Source organism: Colius striatus, chromosome 2, assembly GCF_028858725.1.
Source record: "Colius striatus isolate bColStr4 chromosome 2, bColStr4.1.hap1, whole genome shotgun sequence".
NCBI classification, from domain to species: domain Eukaryota; kingdom Metazoa; phylum Chordata; class Aves; order Coliiformes; family Coliidae; genus Colius; species Colius striatus.
In genome coordinates this window covers 21,595,580-21,618,563 of record NC_084760.1, presented here as the reverse complement: position 1 = coordinate 21,618,563, position 22,984 = coordinate 21,595,580, and the positions used below count along the sequence as shown (strand labels likewise).

Below are 22,984 nucleotides of genomic sequence, written 5' to 3'. Positions count from 1 at the left end.
CACAGAAGCAGCATAAAAAGAAACTAGTTACTTTGACAGTCCAACTATCACTTGAATATGAAAATAATAAAGAAGTGCTGCTTTAAATTGTTTGCTTGGTTTTCTCTTCCACATTTTCTGGAAGGATTCAATTCAACTAACTTTAACTGATCTAAAAATCAAAACTATCTGAGCTAATTGAAAGGAACAGGCAACTTTCTGAAGAAAATTACCATCTCTACTTGAGACAAGCATTTCATGATGGGATGACTAAACCTCTGCAGATGTTAGTCTCTTATCAGAGAAGAACCATAACACAGAGACGGACTAAATACATGTACTTGTCTCTATGAGATGAAATCAAACCCATACTGGATAACTATCAGAGTACAGGGTGTAGATTAGATGTCCAGATGCAGCCCTTAGAGCCCTGAAGAAGTTACAGCCAAATTGCTTCATATCACCACCCTAACTATAGCTCTCAAGGAGATTGTATCTCAGACCCTCTGCGGACACAGGTACAGCAAATTTTTTCCTGGGTTGTCCCATATGTTGAAGAGGAATGATGACTAGCAAGAAAATTGGCTACTCTGTTACTACTCTGTTGAAGTTTAATGGGAGAAGGAAAGTCAAGTATCTTTTTGATAATTTTCTTTCTACTTGAGGTTAAGTAACTCACCATAAATATGTTAAGAGCAATGAACAGAATAGCAATGTGTAAATAAGCTCAACTTAAATATTTGTGGCTGCTACATTCCAAGTGTCTTCATTCACATCACTGTCTATGTTTTGTTTTGAAGTATAGCAGTCAGTTGAGGGAAGTTTCTGTTTGGTCTCCAGAGCCATTGGAAACTCCAGCAGATACTTACCTAAATTGTAAATCAAAATGCTAAATCCTAGTGGCCATAGTGTATTAGGAAAGAAAGACAGAAAGGGATTTAAGGGATGTGTTAAAGGCACTCAGTTGTCTTTTCTTTTGATTATTCCCTAGCATGAACATTAACGAACACAATTCATACCAAAAAGAGAGTGACACACACATTAGTTACACATTCATGCATTTTGCAGTCTGACATAGTCTAACATAAATTACATTTGTGTGACTGAATGCAGTTGCTGATCAATAATCTTGAAAAATTACATTTTTATTTATAATCTGGTAAACTAAATTAGTATGTTCTAAGACAGGGAATTCTATACTGTCAAAATGATGATTTATTGTTACTAAAAATATCCTCAATTCTATCAGTATAGACATTAGAAACTGGGATACTTTATATCCCACCTGTGTAAGGTGTGTGAGAGCGTAAAATTAGCACAGACAAATACACAAATAACAAAGCTAGCACTGCTGCCAAATATTTTTAACACAAAGAGAAAAAATATCTTGCATAGTTCTTACTTGTAACTTCTCTGACACAGTCCACAAATGGGATGTTTACTCCACTGGTCATCAAAAGAACTTATTTTGGTTTTTGCTCTTTCCTCCCAATAAACTCTGAAAATGTTACTTCAACTACTTCAAATACTTTGTCATATCGTATTTTGGTTAAAAGGTGATGCATATATGACTAAATCAGGCCAAAATCATGTGATCATATTGCCACCCAATAGAGACTGATCGGTACTTTGTCTATCAGTAGGTCATTTAAATTCCTAAGTATTTCACTAGGTATATATTTATTTTTATGATCCTAGGCATAAAGTTTCTGTTGAGGAATATACAAAATTCATTTTGTTAAAGATGTAATTTCCAATGTGTAATCTATTTTCCTGAAGGACATGCCAGTGTCCTGAAGTATTCCTGGAAAATTGGGGGAGTTAAGAGGAAAATTGTATGGCAAGAATAATGGAGAAATGTTGCTATTTCAAGATTAATCAGCATATACAAAACATTGTTTACTGAAAGTATAAATACCAGCTTTCCTGATGCTAATATGGCAGATGTCAGCCCAATAGAAAACTTATACCAGCCCAATACACAACATACATCAGTCCAAACATTGTGTTCAAGCATCTCCTGCTTCAGAAAAGTCTTTCTTGGATGTATGAAATTAACACACACACAAAACAATTAAGCCATTGCATTTTAAACTGAGATTTGGAAGTAAAGAAATTTCTGATACAAAATACATCAGAAATGATTTTGCATGAGAACCAGTTACAGTAAGCTGACTTTTTCCCACTTGAAAAGCCACATGTATAGATATAATCTTCAAATACTGATAAATCAACTCTGTAGATAAGCCCATTGCAATATTAATACCAAGAAAAACTAGTTTCTGGTACTCAGAAAAAAAAGTATTGATGTTCCTAAGTATGTGTTGTGGTCTCTGCAACTGATGTTAAGGTCTCCAGTCTCCTAAATGCACAAGCATTTAAATGGGCAAATGGGAATATCTGATGTGTTCTTCAATACACCCATATTGCCAAGCTGATTCACTCTTAGTTTCATTCCAGATCTCTAAACTCCACCTTAGCCAAGCTGAGAACGTGACAGCTGAAGGCTGAAGCTGCAGTATAAAGTGAATGTGATCACTCCCATAGTGGGAAAAACCACATACGGAACAATGTGTCACAGCTCTTACAGACAGTGCAAGCTTATGCCAAAGCACTCCATCTGGGAATTAAAGCTCACTTGCTAGAACAGATAACTTATACTATCAAGTTTCAAGCCTCTACATGAAAATTTATTAATTTCTAATAAATACCCAACATTATTTTGCCGAGTAGAAGAAATTACACTGTTCTGAAGAGTCTGTGGTTTTGTTGTATAAACAGGACTAGTTCATTGGAATCACTTATGGGATATAAACAAATAAGCACTAATGCTAATTTTGTGCATAGAAGACAGTTATTGCACTCTTAAGAAAGCTACATCTTCACGTTTGACACGACTATTCATTTAGAATCACACCATTTTAACAGATTTTTTTATTTATACAAGATTAAAAAACTACTGAGAGACATTTTAACAAACAACAAGCACCTGCTTATTGTAATACAGCTCAGCAAGTCAGCAGGGAGATTTTAAATTCTTAAAAGACATTAGTTGGAGATATTTCTATCACTAAGTTTACAAACCAGATGCAAGGGAGGAGGAATCATAGAATCATATAATGGTAGGGTTGGAAGGGCTCTTTAGAGATCATCTAGTCCAATCCCCCTGCAGAAGCAGGTTCACCTAGATCAGGTCACATAGGAACATGTCCAGGCAGGTCTTGAAGACCTCCAAGGAAGGAGACTCCACAACCCCTCTGGGCAGCCTGTGCCACTGCTCCATCACCCTCACAGTAAAATAGTTTTTTCTTATATTTCAATGCAACTTTTTGTGTTCCAGCATCATCCCATTAATAAGAAAAGTGCTAGTGTAGCCATAAAAAGGTCATCACAGCATACAAGTATAAAACAGACTGCTCTGAGTACTATTTATAACAATTTATAGCACATGCCATTCATGTCCATAATAGGTTTACAACTACAGCTCCTTTTGTACTTCCTTACATCTTTTAAGAAATCACCTCTGTTAACATTGCATCTATAAAACAGTATTCAAGAAATTGCAGCGAGTTAGGCCACCTTTTCTCCACTGGATTTTCTGAAGTTACTGAGTTCAAAATGGTACTGCCTGAAACCATCCAAAAATAATACTTTTCTATGCCTCTGTAGACAAAATAAAAATAGATACTATAAAATTATAGAAAATTAAGATAATTAATGTAAATTCATAGTGTGTGAGGTCAGAAATTCAAGCATTAGAAATCACGAGGAACAGACAGAAGATAGCAGAGTCTTTAGTTTTACAACTTAGAAAAGCAGGCATTATTTTCCAAATTGCATTAGGTCAGTGGGTTCAAGTTTATTACAGTATTTATTGTGGCTTCAGTCCAGACTGAATTCAATGGGAATCTTTCCATTGACTTCAATATGCTCTGGATCAACAACTATGCTGTCATGTCTTAATCATTTCTGTCAATTGGGAATAATAGAATAGTCAGACTAGTCTGCCTGAGGTTCCAGAAGTCTTTAATAACCTGTTATTTCACAGCAACATTCTCATATTTATCTTCCTAACAGCATTTAACTCTGCTGAAAATATAGTGTGGAATGAATTCCATTAAAAATAATTTGTCGGTCACAATGAAGAAGATAATCTAGGTTGCAAATGAAGTCTGTTAAAAAGATATTCACCTAAAGTGGATTGAAAAGTTAAAATTGACAGGAAAACTTGCATGCAGTCTAAAAAATGTGGCTGAGCTTACAGAAAGTACTGTGTAATTAAAGAACAATGATTCAAAGTGTTGTGCTGTCAAAGCTATTATCTCCTCCTTCCTCAAGTGTGAACAAGACTAACAATCTGTTATAGTAACTCCAGCAATGAGAAACTCGTGAGCAAGACTGTCCTGTCTGCTCAAACCATACAGAAGTTAGAAGAAACAATCACTAAAAAAACTAATTCAATTAACCAAACCTACTTGTAAAGAAATAATGATGTGTAGCATATGCCTACCAAAGTCGTAGTGCATCAACTGTTTATGTAAAAAAACCCATCCCACCTGAATAACCATTTCACTTTACACATAAATGTATTCACAAGTCAAAGTCAGAATTTTCAAGAAAGAAATAAGGTATTCTTTCAAGGCCCACAAGATGTCCTTTGCAGAACAAATACTAGTTCTTACTTCACTTATGCCTGTAGTGCTGAAACCTTTGAAAAGCAGGCCACCAGTCTTCAGAATCCAGCTGCTACTATCAAAGCATCTCAGACAAGTCAAAAAGCATGAATACTACATTTGAAGCTATGAATTTTGGTACACTCACATCAGTTTGGTGAGTTTCCTGATCACTTTTCTCTGATGAGAAATAATTTCTTCTAAATATATTACTTAATAAGAGTAATATTTTGTAGTAGTACCTACGTTAAGACCATACAAAACTCGATATACTCTATGAAACACTTTCACAGGTACTAAATCCACACAACTCAATCTTTTGAGAACCGGAAATACAACAGGATTTTTATGCTTTAATCTACTGAGAGATTAAAAATAGAAATACAATAATAATCAGACTAGGTGCATTAAATTATAAACAGTAACATTTTCAGAAATATTTTTCACAAGGTCTATTGCATTGATATACTATAGAGCTTTTAGTTTTGTTTCATATTGAAGTATTTCATGACTCAGCACATAAATTCAGATATAAAATATAAATGTTGAGTAAACAGCTTCTTATTAACTCAAAACAGTAAAAACCAACATAACATCATTAATAAGTGCACTGAGTAAAGCATATCGTTGTGATTACCAAAATATACATTTGTGCATACATGTGGTGTAAGTGCTTTGTTTCTACTCAGCCAGTGGGCATCACCTCTTTCGGTCAACACTAATGCACTGTGCTGCTCCTTCTGTTTGTGAAATAGGAAGATAGGACTGAAAGTATTCACACATGATGCTGCATTCTCAAATATTGTGGTTATTAGAAACAAGTCTGCAAATACAGTTGATAAATATGACTACTAATAGCACAAAAATTGAACCTTTAAAAAAAAAAAAAAACGCTAAAGGCAAATAGCAGCTTTTCTCCTAAACAGAGTAGCATAACTCTTACACTCCACCCTCTACTGTAAAGACTTTGACTGTGAATTTAAAATTTTCTTCCATGAACAGTTTGAAACAATTACCAAGTTTTCCATTATTCATAGTTCCATCCTATTCCACAAGGAACTGGCTACTTTCCCTCTTGTGTTCTACCTAAGTTAAATGTACAGAAATCATGTTTAATCTACTTTTAGATTCTGTTGTAGACTTGAAGGGGAACTTGAACACCTTAAAACTTGCATATCTCATCTAACTACATTAGCTAATCTTATAAAAGATATTCCTGCCTACACATCCTTCATGATGATTGAGGTGTTAATATTTCTCTCCTCCACAATTCTCAGCAGAATGTACACAGGGCTAGAGGTGTAAAAGGGTGAAACTGAAGTGAAATAAAATTTCTTTGCAGCATGTAAATATAAGTAAAATATTTTTTTCCAGAATATCCTCCACTCTCCAAGTATTTGCTCATTTATATATGTCAGTTTATGAAATGACAGTCAGTGACAATTGTAGACAAAAGTTCACTGAATCCACTACATTTACATTTTACATAAGTGAATATAATTATTCCCTATACTATTATTATGATTGGCAGCCAGGTGTTTGTTCCAGTAACAGGATGTCTAAGGACTATTTTCAGTATACAGGTAGACAGAAATGATAACTAGCAATTGTGTTGCCTTTTTCATAATTTCCTATGCAAAGAAAGACAAGAAAGGCAACAGTGAACACAAGCCATCCTGCCTCAAGGTGTTCACTCTCGGATTCTCACTAAAGCCAATTTGTTCCTAGGGAAGAGATTTGGAAAACTGTATAATAAGGGAGACAAGGTAATATTATATGGCCCACAGAAGAAAAAAAACACACACAAAAGATTTGTTCTGCATACTACCACATGACGAAGCCAGGAAATTTTCTTTCCTTGATTTCTGTTTCTATTAACATGGCTATAGGTGCAGTAGAATTACTTCAACTTTAGGTTTGTTTTCCGAATGTACAGGTTTCCTGGCTATACTAGTTTCTTTGTTGCATTTTAAAGATTTTTGGTTTATGAAGAAAAATACAGCAACATCTCTTGGAGATTTCTATATCCTTAGTGTATCTTGAACATATTTCAGAAAGAATTGTGATACTATACCCTAACATAAAGCACACATTTTTCAGAGAATGCATTGATCTAGACCTGGTATTGCTGATGCAGTTTTAAGAGTTCAATAGACAAACGAGGACTGTAGGTGTAACAGCAGGAGTCAAGGCAGAAGATGAAAACCATGTCATGCTGCTATTGCTGGCACAAACAAGGCCACATCTGAGATCTTATGATGTGACCTAAATATTAAGAGCAAATGCTACTACTTTAAGTGTTTGCAGCTGTATTTATGAAAAATATTACTTCTGAAGAGTAAACATGAGCAGTTGCAAATGTTCAGATGTATTACTTGTGGCAAGACTGCATATGCTAGGCCTAGAAGAGTGTTATAAATGTCCTGCCAGCTTCACCACAACAGTTCCCATATGCACAATTGTAAATACAAGAAGTTTAACACAGCTTCCAATGAAACCAAACTCTTACACAACTCTACCTATGTTAAAAAAAGACAGCTAGGCTGATTTTCAAATAAAGCTTGATTTATTCTATACTTTAGACAGTTAGCCCTTTGAAGAAATATATTTAGCAAAACAGTTTGTCATCAGTAAGATAGATGACTAGCCATTAAGTGACAGCTTGGCCTATTTTTGTCATCGGTAAAATGAGCTTGATTACTAGCTTTACTAAGTGCTACCTAAATTATTCCATCCATATTGTCAAACGTTACTCTTGCATAGTGGGCAGGATTGGGTCAGTCTGGTTAACTTACACTCTAAATAGCGTTACTGAGGGAAAACAACACATCACTTAGAAATATTTACTTAGTTTTACAACCTATTTTTTCCTGTTAATAAATTTGGGGATTAAGACTAATAATATACCAGAAACCATGTTGTCCAGAAAATAACCACACCTCTCAGAGGCTGGATGAAATGGGGATTCAGTTCAAAGCATCTCAAAGCATCTGCCTCTTAGATGTTGTCTCAAGATGCATTCATTTCACAACCATCTTCTTTTTATTTGCTAAAGTAAGAAGTATCATAACATGGCTAATTTTTAACAAGACCAATTGTATTGATTAGCAAGGCAAAGTTTTTGTATTGGTGGCTACAGGGGTGGCTTCTGTAAGAAGCTGCTAGAAGCTTCTCCTGTGTCCACCAGAGCCAATGTCAGATAGCTCCAAGATGGACCTGTTGCTGGCCATTGCTGAGCCCATCAGTGATAGCTGTAGTGCCTCTGTGACTAACTGGGCAACTGTGGCCAAACAGAGGAGTGAGAATGTGTGAGAGAAGCTACCCTACAGACACTAAGGTCAGTGAAGAAAGAGGGGAGGAGGTGCTCCATGTGCCAGAGCAGAGATTACCCTGCAGCCCCTGGTGCAGTTCACAGTGAGGCCCTGCCCCTGCAGCCATGGAGGTCATGGGGAACAGAGATCCACCTGCAGCCCAGGGAGGACCCCACACTAGAGTGGGTAGATGCCTGAGGGAGGCCATGACGCTGTGGAAAGCTGATGATGGAGCAAGTTCCTGGCAGGACCTGTGGAACCTTACAAATAGAGGAGCCCATGCTTGAGCAGATTTGCTGGCAGGACTTGTGACTCCACGGAGGACCCATACTGGAGTAGTCTGTTCCAGAAGGGTTGAATCCCATGGAAAGAACCTGCACTGGAGCAGTTTATGAAAAAAACGTAGCCTGAGACTCACATTGAGAAGTCTGTGAAAGACTGTCTCTCATGTGAGGGACCCCATGATGGAGCAAAGGAAGAGTGTGAGGAGTTCTCCTCCTGAGGAGGAAGCAGTGGCTGAGATGTGTGATGAACTGACCACAACTCCCATTCACCATCGCCCTGCACTGCTGCTGGGGAGGAAGGAGAGAATTCAGGAGTAAAATTAAAGCTGAGAGGAAAAAAGAGGTGGGGTGTTTTTTAAGATTTGGGTTTATTTCCCATAATCTTACTCTGATTTGATTGGTAATAAATTAAATTACTTTTTCCAAACGTCAAGTCTGTTTTGCCCATGACAATAATTGCAGAGTGATCTCTCCCTGTCCTTCTATCAACCCACAAGCTTTCCATTACACTTTCTCTCCCCTGTCAAGCTGAAGAAGGGGAGGAATAGAGTGGCTTTGGTGGGCACCTCCACCCAGCCACGGTCAACCCACCACACAAACTTAATAAATTAGTTAATGTCTAACACTAATGTGGCTGAATGGAAGAAATGAAAACTGTTTGCATGTGTGTTTGTGTGGGTGGGGTATCCATGCAACCTGCTGAGCTGTCCCAGGGTCATAGTTGCATCTGGCTGGTCAATAATATGGAGTCATACAGTTTCAACAGTATTATCCAAGGCCTGTCTTGCGCTTAGGCAGACTATTAGGTTATTACAGGGAAAGCATAGCAGAGTTCAGTTCCTCTCTCCTAAGAATGCCCTAACTACTAGGATATCCCACCAGAGAGGACTGCATCAAATTGTAGAAAACAGGAGCAGAGAGGAGACACTTACATGTTATACATCAAATGCACATTGGAGGAACAACAGAAATAACAGAAGCAGTAAACTGCATAAGACAACCCTCATAGCTCCTACAATCACAGAATGGTTGGGGGTTGGAGGGGACCTTGAAAGACTACCTAGTCCAACCCCCCCTGCTCAAGCAGGACGCAGATCAGGTCGCTCAGGAACACATCCAGGTGGGTTTTGAAAACCTCCAGAGAAGGAGACCACACCCTCCCTGGGCAGCCTGTGCCAGTGCTCCCTCACCTGAAGAGTAAAATAGTCTCTTCTTAAGTGGAATTTTTTGTGTTCCAGCTTTTGCCCATTACTTCTAGTCCTGTCACTGGATACTAGTGTTGCCCCATCCCCTTGACATATATCTTTTAAATACTTGTAAGTAATGACATCCCCCCTCAGTGTCCTCTTCTCTAGACTTTATGCCTCTTAGGCTGGGGAGCCCAGAAATGGACACAGGACTCCAGATGAGGCCTCACCAGGCAGAGGAGTGGGGGAGAAGAACCTCCCTTGACCTGCTGGCCACACTCTTCTTGATGCATCCCAGGATGCCATTGGCCTTCTTGGCCATGAGGGCACATTGCTGCCTCATGTTCAGTTTGTTGTCAACCAGGACTCCCAGGTCTGTCTCTGCAGAGCTGCTCTCCAGAAGGTCAATCTCCAGCCTGTACTGGTGCATGGCATTGTTCCTCCCCAGGTGCAGAACTCCTCTGCACTTGTCCTTGTTGAACCTCATGAGGTTCCTCTCTGCCCAACTCTCAAGCTGGTCAAGATTCCGCTGAATGGCAGCACAGCCTTCTGGGGAATCAGCCAGTCCTCCCAGTTTGGCATCTTCAGCGAACTTGCTGAGAGTACACTCTGTCCCCTCATCCAGATCATTGATGAAAATGTTGAAAAAGACCTGCCCCAGAACCCATCCCTGTGGAATTCCACTGGCCACAGGCCTCCAACTTGATTCTGCTCCACTGATCACCACCTTCTGGGCTCTGTCATTCAGCCAGTTCTTGATCCACCTCGCTGTCCACTCATCCAAGCCACACTGCCTGAGCTTTCTGATGAGAATGTAATCGGAGACAGTATTAAAAGCCTTGCTGAAGTCACGGTAGATGACATCCGCTGCCCTCCCCTCATCTAACAAGCCAGTTATACTCTCATAGAAGGCTATCAGGTTGGTCAAGCAAGATTTCCCCTGGGTGAATCAGTGATGACTGCTGCTGATAACCACCTTTTCCTTCATGTATATTGAGATGGCATTCAGGATTAGTTGTTCCATCACCTTTCGAGATGGAGGTGAGGCTGATCAGCGTGTAGTTTCCCAGGTCCTCCTTCTTGCCTTTTATGAAGTATGGAGTGATACTGTCCATCCTCCACTCCTCAGGCACGTTGTCAGTCCTTCACGATTGTCCAAAAACAATGGAGAGCAGCTAAGCAATTACATCAGCCAGTTCCCTCAGCACTTGTGCGTGCATCCCATCAGGTCCCATAGATTTATGGGTGTCCAGCTTGCCCAACAGGTCTCTAAATCCATCTTCATCCATCAAGGGAAAATCATCCATTTTCCAGACTAAGCTACTCTCCTCCAGGGACTTGGCTTCCCGGGGACCCACTTTGGCAGAGAAGATCAAGGCAAAGAAGGCATTCAGTAGTTCTGCCTTTTCTGCATTCTCTGTCACCAGGGCATCCTCCTTGTTCATCTGCAGGTTCACATTCCCTCTAATCTTCCTTTTGCTGCTCACGTATTTGAAAAAGTGCTTCTTGTTTTCCTGTACTTCCTTTACCTGTTTAAATTCCAAAACGGCTTTGACATTCCTGGATTGTCCCTGCATATTCTGATGATGTTCCTACACTCTTCCACAGCAACCAGGCCCTATTTCCACCTTTCACAGATCTGTTTCTTCTACTTGAGTAGTTCCCGTAGTTCTTTTTTTCATCCACATAGGCCTCATCCAGCTCACTTTCCACTGGATGAAACCCAACTACCCTCTACTTGAATAGGGAAGCACACATAGCCCATGGATAAGAATAGCTTTCATTTTGCATAGTCCAATCACACACTTTTACCACAAAGGTGCTGCACAGAAATGCCCTTTGCTGCTTCTCCAAGCTCGAAATAGATGGGACAACCACATTTGCACACGTCATCTGGTGCTACACCAGCAACAGAGGCAGATGAGCAGGTATGACTAGGTGTCTTACAGCTCCTTCCAGTTACCTTGAGGCAATTTCCTGGTCAGCATAAAGACTTTCTGGTCTTCAGAAGTACCTCCACTGACTATAAACGAAACATTTAATGCAGTCTGGGCTAGGGACAATCACAGAAGTCTTGTTACTATCTCAACACATTTGTAATGGTGTACAAACTAACAATATACTAAAACCTCTTCACTTGTATTTTATGGGTTTTAATTAACATTCACTTTCTGCCTTTCTTACATCTGAAGATATGGTAACAAGTAGAAGGTTAATACATCTCACAGGTATTTGGAGCAGAAAAAGAGGGAAAAATGTCTTCAAGTGAGGAGTTATCTGTGTTCTTCACTTAAACCAGCCAAGTGGGAAGAAAGTCTCTTGGGAAAGATTTTACAGGCTATTCACAGCATTTAAGAAGTTTTGGTGAATACATAAAAAAAAAAATCAACAAAAGAGCTTGATATTTTTCAGCTGGGAGTGTTACTTCCACCTCCTACTTACCAAAACTCTACCAGATTTCAGTACCATGAAACACTGCCTCTCATTAAATGCAATGTCATAAAACAAATCTGAATGTATAAAGTTTTATTTCCCTATCTTACAATTAAAAATGGAATTTAAAATGTAATTCATCTGGAAGGAAGTGTTCTACCAATAGAATAATTACTAATGGTTTGAAGACACTTGGCTCACTTTCATACTCAAAGCTTTCAGTTATTTCTACAGACATCTTGGCTCTTCTGTTTCAAGTAGTTTGGTGGCCTTCAAGACTCAGACAAGGAAACAACAAAGGTTAGCTACTACATATAAAGAGAAGGAAAAATGAGCTGTTGTGAGGAGTTGCCCAAACACCAGTAGAGAAACAACAACTTTGGAAATAAGCAAAACAAAAGTACAGCAGCATGTTCTTCAGCTAAGCAAGAACATAGATATAGATAAGATGGGTGGAATAACAAGATGCAATAAAGTAGAAGACCAATAAAACTGGACAAAGGAGAGGGGGAGGAAACACAGTGAAAAGATAAACTAAAAGTGCAACTACAAAGTATATGAAAGAACATATATCATGTTGCACAAATTACAGGTAAAAATACTCAGAAGTTTTCCTCATGTATCAATATCTCACCATACCAGCAACACAAAAGAATGGTTGAGTCCAATGAGTTGTGGTTAATGGGGTTAAAACCAGTTGGCGATCAGTCACGAGTGGTGTCCCCCAGGGCTCAGTGCTGGGTCCATTCCTGTTTAACATCGTTACTAATGATCTGGGTGAGGGGATAGAGTGTACCCTTAGTAAGTCTGCAGATGACGTCAAGCTGGGTGAAAGTGTCGATCTGCTTCAGAGTAGGGAAGCTTTATAGAGAGATCTAGATAAGCTGGATGGCTAGGCTAAGGCCAGTGCCAGGAGTTTCAATAAGGCCAAGTGCTGGGTCCTGCACTTGGGCCACAACAACCCCCAGCAGTGCTACAGGCTTGGGGAAGAGTGGCTGGAAAGCTGCCAGGCAGAGAGGGACCTTGCAGTGTTGGTTGACAATGGCTGAACAGGAGGCAGTGGTGTGTCCAGGTGGCCAAGAAGGCCAATGGCATCCTGGCCTGGATCAGGAAGAATGTTCTCAGCAGGAGCAGGGAGGTGATCATTCCCCTGTGCTTGGCTTTGGTGAGGCCGCACCTTGAATACTGTGTGCAGTTTTGGGCCCCTCTCTACAAGAAGGACACTGAGGTGCTGGAAGAGGATCCAGAGCTGGGCTACCAAGCTAGTAAAGGATTTGGAGCATGTCTTCTATGAGGAACAGCTGAGGGATCTGGGGTCGTTTAGCCTGGAGAAAAGAAGGCTCAGGGGAGACCTTATCACTCTCTACAACTACCTGAAAGGAAGCTGTAGCAAGGAGGGGGTTAGTCTATTCTCCCTAATAACAAGCAATAGAACAAGAGGAAATGGCCTCAAGTTGTGCCAGGGGAGGTTCAGGCTGGCTATGAGGAGGAATTTCTTTCCTGAAAGGGTTGTCAGGCATTGGAACAGGCTGCCCAGGGAGGTGGTGGAGTCACTGTCCCTGGAGGTGTTTGACACACGGTTGGATGTTGCACTTAGGGAAATGGTCTAGTGGTTGACAGGGCTGGGACAAAGGCTGGACTTGATGATTTTGAAGGTCTCTTCCAGTTGAAATGATTCTAAGTCAATAATGAGACAATTCTGTAACATATACACAAAGCAGTTATGTACCCTAAGAGCAGTTAAGAATCTTTTAAGGTATCTTTGAAGGCTTGTCTATTTTTTTTTACTAAATCCAAATTTAAAGACGAATACCAGAAAATAAAATAGCACTTTTACAAAAACAGACATATCAACCAACTCCACTTAACATGGATGAAACATGAAGTATAACATCCATTAACTAAAAAAGCCTCAAACAAATCAGTACAAAATGCCAGCAATTTAATCACTTACGGGTTCTCCTCGATGCCCTTCCTGACCTGGAGATCCAGGCTGCCCAACTTCTCCCTTCAAAATAAAAAAGACTGTAAAATTCAATATTTAAAAAAAACCAACTTACATTGCATAATAGAAATAATAGTAATAATCGAAATAATTATTTTACATTGTTAATTATTATTTTGAATGTAAGTAAAATGTAAAACCAATACACGTGATCAAGGATTCATCAAATATCTCTAAAAACAGTTTTGAGCACAATAAGAAGTGTTATCAATCTGATATTCCCTCTTGCTGCACCCAACAGACACCGGTCAAACAGTTTGCAAAAAGAGATGAGACAACAGTCTTTTGAATCAGAACAGAAATCACTGGCTGCAGAAACACATGAAACAGTAATAACTTCCTATGGTCAAATTGCTAGTACAACTAGTAGCCTAAAAAGTATTTTAAAGCACTCCAGAATACAGCAGTCCCAGGTATGATCAAATCTTTTTGTCCTTACTCAAAATACATATAACACAAAAAAAAATCTTAAAATGTGAAAAAGAATTCCAGAAATAAAAGCACAGAAAACAAATGCAAAGATACATTAATGAACATATATAAAATAATCTGGCAATAATTAACTTAAAATTAGAAAAACTCGAACAATGTGTAGCATTTGGGTTTCAAGTCTTGCTTTTTTTCCACAGTCTCTTCCAGAATGAACACTGTAAGAAAACAGGAAAGCTCCAGCAGAAATTTCCTTCAAAGACAGCCTGCTTGTTACTGCTCAGAATTTGATTACAGACCCAGAATGAAACGACGTTTTATAGCAAGCAGATGTTGAAGTCAAGCTGACAAAACGTTGACAAAACGTTTGAATGAAGAATATGGCTTCTGTTAACTATTATATTAAAAAATGAATACAAACCAATGAGTATGTAATATTTTTGTACTACAATAATTAAGAAACTAGTAAAAAAAAAAAGTCTTTCAGATTAAATGCATACAGGTTCACACAGCTAATACACTGAAATACCTTTATATTTTTTACAAGCATAAAAACAGATCAAAATGCTCTCCAAATTCATGCTTTATCAATATAATACTTCACTCTAAAGGGCCACCAGTGACAATGAAAAATTTATGTTAACCAACTGCAACTATTACCTTTCAATGTGATTGAACACCAGAGAGGAAAAAAAACTACTATCTTATTTTTGACTACTTTCTGTAGTACCAGAGAAGAAATTTCTCCCCCAGCTTCGCAGATATATCATAGTGTTTGCTTGTGTGTGTGTGTGTGTGTGTCTAAGAATAAATTCCTGTAGATAACTAAGCTCCTATCACAGACAACAGAAGTCTAGTCAAGACAATTGATGGAGGCTTGATTCATTTGACTAGCTACGAGGAGCTCAGTTTCGTCAGACATTTGGTCATATTTGGCATATCCAAGGGTGTGCTGTCTGGGTTCCTACTCCCACTCCAGAAAGGCACTGGCTTTCCATTGGACTTATGTCATATTTGCCATCTCTCTTAGAATGCTTTGGACACTAATGCATCTGAAATGCACCAGACACTTTATGTAGGCGACTGAATCCAGAAGTCTGCCTTCTTTGAGCTGAACTGTTCTTCAGACTCCATTGGTGATACCAGACTTCTACCAATTTTAATGGCAACATAGGTAGCTATTAGGACCATAGACACAAACTTATCTGAGTGTTTTAAGAATGCCTCTTACATTGTCTTTGCCTGACATATTTGCAAGTGTCAAAGATACATGTTCTTGTAGATAAATATTTATGATAATTTGCAGGGAGCTATCAATGGGATTTGAAGATCAAAATGAAATTAATGTAGGAGTACTGAAAAGGAAACCGAGTAACAAATAAAAGAAAAAGTCCTTCAGTATCACAGAAACAATCTGTTGTTGGTTGCTGAAGTTAATGTCAGAAAAATGAGCAATAAGAAACTTTTTTTTCCCCATAATTAAGGTTTACAACTTCTCTTACTAACATACTTAAGGGGGTAAACTTAGTGACAGTTAAAAAAAAGCAGTACACCAATTTGACATAAAATAAAGTTATTCCATTACTTTTTAGTCCAGTGTCATTAAGCCTTCAAGAGAATAAATAAAATGGGAAATATTAAGTTTATCTACCATAAAAGTGAAATTTTATAAGTACTTTTTAAAGGCTGTTATTTTAGGTGTGTTTTAATACATTTTTTAATTGCAGCATTCTTAGCTATACAGTTAGTAAACTGCGCAATTTTTAGAGTGATAGTGTTTTATGTAAGTGGTAATACCCTGCTTCAGCTTCAGTTTAAGACATTTACATGTGTTTTTCTACCTGACATTGTATAGTGATATATTAGGGATCTAAGATCCCACTACAGCAAATGGGGGCTTAATTCAGTTAGTCACATATGCCTGGTGCTACCTGAGGGGCTCTAGGACAGCCAAGGCTTCCACATCGGGCTGACAAGTATTCCCTACAGGAGACCTGTGTCCTGCTGAAATTGAACTTAGAGGTCACCTGGCATACCCAAAACCAGTAAATACTTGTAAGGGTTTTGTGTGGTCAGGTTTTGGTAGTAAGGTGGGGATACAGGAGTAGTTTCTTCTAAAAAAGAGCTGTTGGAAGCTTCCCCTGTATCTGATAGGGACTGTGTCAGTGAGCTCTGATTTGATACTGCTGCTAAGGACTGGCCAATTAGCACTGGAGGTAATGCCTCCACAGATAACTTATCGGAGAAGAGAAAGAAGTTGCTGCACAGATGCTGAACTGCAACAGCAACAGAAGGGAGTGAGAACATGAGAACATCTCTGCAGACACCATGGTCATTGGAGAAGGAGGGGAAGGAGGTGCCCAAGCAATGAAAGAGAGATTCCTCCGTGACCATGGTGCAGCCCATGGTGAGGCAGCTGTGCCCTTGGTGGCCACAGGGGAGCAGTGATCCACTGACAGCCCATGGAGGACCCCACACTGAGCAGGTGGATGCCTGAAGAAGACTGGGACTCAGTAGGAAGCCTTTGCAGGAACAAGTTCTCCTGGGAACCCATGGAGAAAGGAGTCCACACTGGACGAGGTTTGCTCTCAGGACCTGTTACCCTTTGGGATCCCACGCAAGTGTAGTCTGTTCCTGAAGGACTGTTTTCCCCATGGATGGGGCAGTGTGTGAAGAGCTGCACCCTGTGGGAACGACCAATGCTGGAGCAGTTTGTGAAGAAATGTAACCTGTGGGAAGGACCCACATTGGAAAAGTTCATGAAGGACTGTATCCCATGGGAGAGACTCCACACTGGAGTAGTGGGAAGTGTGAAGAGGCCTCCCCCAGCAAAGTCCCTCTGTAATGAACTGATTGTAACCTCCATTCTTCGTCCCCATGCACCGTTAAGATTTGGGTTTTATTTCTCATTTTTCCTACTCTGTTTTAATTGTTCATTAATAAATCAAACCATTTCTCACCAAGTTGAGTTTGTTTTGCCCATGACAGTAATTGCTGAGTGGTCTCCCTGTCCTTACATCAAATCACAAGCCCTTTGTTATACCTCTCTCTCCCTTGTCCAGTTTAGGAAGGGGAGTGATAGAATGACTTGGTGAGCACTTGGCACTCAGCGAGGGCTAAACCACCACAACAGGTTTGCAAAATTCAAAGTGATCTGACAAAAGCATAATACTTAACAGTCAGCAGATGAAAGACTTTAGAGGCTCCATTTATTATATTTAGTAAGCTTGATTCAGTTGTCAGCACATGGAGATATTTCCTGCTGCAAATAAGGGTGAAATATTCTTCACCGTGAAGGCAGACAAGTATGGATGAAGCTGTCTAGTTGTGCAGCTTCCACCCTTGGAGGTTATCATGACACAGCTGAGTAACTTGATATGGATTCAGTGTTGTCCTATTTGTGAGCAGGAGATTGGTCCAGTAGATACTCAAAGTCCTCTTGAGGACATTAATCTTGAGGACTCTTAAATCACTTCATTATTATTAAGAAAAATATTACAGGAACAAAGCTGTTGTTAAAAAGCTTCTTTAGACCAATTCAACTGAACATTTACATTACATATTATTTTTTTTTCATTTGAACTTAGAACTGATACTTCTAAAGTCCATCCTTTCACAAATTAGAACAGGGCAAACAATGGGTAAACAAAACATCCAATGAACTCTCAGACTGCAATATATTATAGAAATATCAGATCCTGTCTATTTTTTTTACAGTAGACAGCCCACTTGAAAAATTGCTCTAAACTAAATATAAGGAGCAATTGCATAGTGAAGAGAATACAAATGTAAACATGAATCCAATACTGAAAGTGAATACAAACATAAACATGAATCCAATACTGAAAGTGTTTTCCCCTAACTTTCATCCAGCTCCCTTCAAAAGCAACAATAACAATAATTAGATTATGTCCTTCCTAACTGTATACAACAGGTATATTCTGCAGCATATGCATGCTTATAAATTTATTTAACAGGCTCACAGAATTAGAGAAACACCAACACAATATGAGAGATGAACTATAAACACTGATCACTAATGTACTCTTAATAAAAGCTTTGCCCCTAACTGAAATTAGTAAAGTCTGCCCATTGACTGCAGCAAACTTTGGCATTTCTCAGTAATACACATCATTTTCATTTCCAGTAATTCTCCACAGAATAACTGGGTATATTTACACCAATAGCAATGCTACTGAAGACTACAGCGAGATATGAATATGCATCTGTACGTACCTTGAAACCAGGACTTCCCGGTAATCCATCTTTCCCACTTCTGCCAGGGTCTCCCTGTGGCAATGGTTAGCAGTCATCAGTAGGTGAATTAACATGAAAGAGTTCAAGGCAAATTGTCTTCATGAAACTTACAGATCGCCCAGGCATTCCTGGAAACCCTGTGTCCCCTTTCTCTCCTTTTGAGCCCTGAGAAATGTAGCAAATGAAAAGTAAGTAGTGCTCAATGTTTATGCTGCAAATTCACCATATGCAATTCCTGTATGTTACTTTTTATTTCAACAATGTGTGGTGTATCTGTTTCTTTCTTAATACAGGTAATGGTCAATAACTGCTTCCTGTTATGGAAACATAAATATGCTTTAAAATACAGAAATGTGAACACACACACTCTTTCAAATTGATTAAAACTCTAGATCAATAAATACATGAAGCAAATAAATTAATAAATAAATTAATTTTCCCCAAGTCAAGTCTGTTTTGCCCATGACACTAACTGATAGGTGATCTCCCTGCCTTTACATGGCCCACAAGCTTTTCCATCTTATTTTCTCCCCCTCTACTGTTGAGAAGAGGGAATGAGAGGGTGGCTAGTGGGTGGCTGGGGGCATCAGGCAGCCAGCCAAGGTCACCTCACCACAGATATCAAAAACATTTTATTTTAGGATTATAAATTTACTTGCCTTTTTTCCATATATTCCTGGCACTCCTTGATCCCCTTTAGGGCCCCTTTCTCCCTAGACAAAATATGTGTAAGTTAATTATAAAATAGAAAAAATAATATATATATATATATACACACAATGTATCCATGCATAGCTGACATAAAATCAAGCAGGCAAAGAGCTCCATCTGATATTAAAAAAACATATGTTCCAGACAAATCTTGATTTTTCCAAGCTCTCCTAGAACAGAAGCCCAGAATGGCCAACACTGTTGGTGAGACAATCCACAGCTCACAGGCCTACTGTTTCTAATTTCAATGGATGGCACTTCAAGTTCCAGTTACTTCAATATAGGTAGGTTCTCAAGGGAAGATTTAGTTCTTTGAAAAGCGCTGCACTGTTATGAAAACTTTATTTAAAAAGTTTGAAACACATATTTGGAAAAACCTAAGAAGTAGTTTTACTAATAATTCAGCTGAGTACTAACATAGAAGAGCAAAACATATGGTGATCTGGGGGGAAAATACATGTTAAAAACGCGTTGTCCTTCTAAATGCTGTCACTCAAATTGTTTAACTTCTAGAAAATAATACAATTACTTTTTTTTGACATTATTTGGTATGAAAAAGGTTCTACATAGTTATAAAATGAAAGTTCAAAGTAATTAATGTAAGGTCCCATTGAATAGAACCAAATGGAAAAAATACAGGCAGTTTTTGTTTCTTCATATGGATGGAATTAAGTCCCATGGCATGTATCTTCCTTCAATTTCAACATAGCTATTCGTTTTAGGTCAACAAATGCACTGACACCATACTATATATACTACTTTTTTTTTCTCCTTTAAGCTCTAGAGCAAGCTGAAACACATGAATATTGTAACAAGTAATATTTAGTTTCTACCTTTGGTGATGGCATTCCATGTAATCCAGGAAAACCAGGTATTCCACGGTCACCCTAAAAGAGCAAACATATTTTTAAATCCTTGTATCTAAAACAATGGCAATATACTACAATGACATTAATATTCCCAATGCTGAACAAATAGTGGAAAGACGTTATTTACCATTGTATCAACTACATAACATTGGTATGCTGACTGATGAGTCTGTTGATCTTTAAACAATATTCAATATATATAAGAAAAAAAATCATTAGATAAATAAATAAATTTTACTGTAATTAATAAGGCTTACAGAGTTTCAAAAGTAGCAATTTTTTTTTGACAAGGGGAAATAAAGCTTTGAAAACTTCTGCAGCAGCTGCAATAGTTCTACCATTCATTCAGAATTCCCAAAGAATACGGAAATTCCCTAAATCTGGGATGGCTTTGCTCCTGCCTCTTACTGAAAATATCAAAGATCCAATAACCTTATCAAATTTCTCACCAGTTTAACCTGGATAAGTGAGTGAAGTATTAAAAACTAAAGTATCGAGCACTTTCTCTAAAAAAAACAAACAAAATTAAACAAAAATACATCAAGAAAACAACTTGGCACTTCGACAAATGAGTTCTCATTTCAGTGAAAGAAAGAACCTATTTTCGTTAAAGCAATCAGCAACTGAAATCACAAGTCAAAACATCAGTTCTTCTTATGGTCCTCACAAGCGTTGGATATCAGGAATTCCAAAAATTTTGCTATTGGTACTTAAGATATTTATCTGCCAACTTCCATGCAAGCTCCCTTCAGCAGCTGCAACAAGAGCTTAAATTATAACTAGATACTACCTAGCTCAAAACAATAAAAACAAGCTTAGTTGTTTGTTTCAGTAGATAGGATCTACTTCACACAGGACACCAAATTGTTTTTGGACAACCACGATGTTTGCTCTCTGTTAATATATAGCTTTATATTGACCAATATATTTCAATTTGTTTAATATATTTAAATCATAAAGGAGGAAGAGTATATTATGTTCAGAAAGTAATTTTATGTAATATTCAAGTTCTAAGACAAAGGATAGAAGAAAACATGTATTAGTGGTATTTATCAAAATCAATAATGTCTGAAGAGATTTGGAGGGGTCTGTCACATATTCCCAGAAGACAGAAACGTGACCACAGGAACGACAGCTTGTGGGTTAATGCTATCAAAATATCTCTCAACAAATAAGGATTGAAAACAAGCAATGGAATGGAGATCAAAAAAATCATCAAAGCTTATAAACTAAACAGTTCATACAACTATTGCTTCTTAATGAAAAATAATGGAGACTCCTTTTCTGCTCAGAAGGGGTGATTCAATTACTGGACAAACTAAAACACTTGGCAATGGAAACAGTTTTAAATTAGTTGCTACAGAAACTTTACAAGTGATGGGATGAAATTAAGAGATGAAAATTTGGGCTGAATCATCAGGAAAAAAATCCTAATGGCAAGACCTATTTTAAAATGGAAGAAGTTTTCAAAAACAGTGGTGGAAGCCCTAATTTTTGGCACATTTCAGGCAAGGCTGCACTGAGCATTAGGAAATATTCTATCTGTCACAACTGTGCACTGCCACGAGAACAGAGTTTTTCACCATCACTATCTTACCTTCTGCACATTGCCCAATACTAACCGATCAATTAGGCTAACATTTAAGATCGATTAGGACGTCTAAGGCACAGAATATATAAGCACATTTTTCAACTCTAATCATGCATTCCAGAATCTGTTGAATGGTGCTGAAGAATTTAAGGATGTGCTTTTAATATCGGGAACTTTAGAAGAAGGAAAATGTATAGTAAAAACCGTTTGGAAAATGAGTGTTTGTTTTACAGAAAGGCTCTTAAATTTTAATAAATCAAAAGCAAAATGTGTTTTTATCATGACGAACTTAGAATTTTTCCCAAAATAGGGCAAGAGTGTGAGAGAAGGGTGGACACTGACATTTACATCCCAATGATACTTGCCAATAGCTAGTGGCTAGTTTTTTCAGTGTGAGAGTACAGGAAATCCAGATTTAAGTTTACCCTGATTATCAGAAGGGAGTTATATATAAGCTTCCACATCTGTCTGCAGCTCCAAGCTACTGGCTACACCTCAGCAAGAATTCTTCCACAAAATGTTTTGGTTTCGGTTAGTGTTCTCTGATAAAAAGTGCCATTAAAAAACTCTCACCTTGCTCACCTGGATGTTCACTTACAGAGAAAAAGGGTGAAAAGAGATAGAAATAAACTATTCTGACAGATGTCTGTATCATGTTTGCAGGTACATACATTTAGATATGCTTTTTAAAATATAAGCTATTCAGTGTGTTACCAGCACTGCTCAAGCCTATATAAACTTTATTAAACAAAGCAGATCAGATTTAGAATTGAAGTAACATTCCAAATTTAAGGTTCTTATTCCTTCTTTTTTATCTTTTTAGTAAACAATTGTCACAGAAGCCTCATGTGAAAATATTGACACTATTAACTGTACAACCAAAAATGATGAATGGTAACAGTAAAGTGTTTTTATTTGTTACTGGGTTTTTTTCCCTTACCTTAGCCCCATCTTTTCCTGGCTCTCCCTTGATACCTGGTAAGCCACGTGGTCCCTAAGAGAGAAAAAACTAAAAATCAGATGAAATACTGATATAATCTGATACAGAATGAAACACAGAAGTGTAGTACAATTTGACCCAGTGATGTGTCAGTTGGCTGATCACAACATTTCAGTAACTGGGTGCAAAAGCAGAAACAAGCATGAAAAGCATGAATATGGCACACTATCATAACTCATGACAAGGAAATACCAGAACAACTCTTTGTTCTAACCAAGGACCATCCCAGGAACAAAGGACATCACCAGGTCTATA

General features: G+C 38.3%; 1 protein-coding gene across 4 annotated transcripts in view; it reads right to left on the bottom strand.

Annotated features, from left to right (window-relative positions):
* COL21A1 (collagen type XXI alpha 1 chain) overlaps positions 1–22,984 on the bottom strand; it is a 107,084-nt gene that overhangs the window by 34,097 nt on the left and 50,003 nt on the right. For all 4 annotated transcript variants that reach the window (XM_061989716.1, XM_061989719.1, XM_061989718.1 and 1 more), the window contains 6 exons: positions 22,670–22,723; positions 20,103–20,156; positions 19,218–19,271; positions 18,670–18,723; positions 18,538–18,591; positions 13,822–13,875 (listed from right to left, as the gene is read on the bottom strand). In XM_061989716.1, coding sequence (XP_061845700.1) covers positions 13,822–13,875; positions 18,538–18,591; positions 18,670–18,723; positions 19,218–19,271; positions 20,103–20,156; positions 22,670–22,723 — 324 coding nt within the window. The remainder of the gene's footprint in view (positions 1–13,821; positions 13,876–18,537; positions 18,592–18,669; positions 18,724–19,217; positions 19,272–20,102; positions 20,157–22,669; positions 22,724–22,984) is intronic.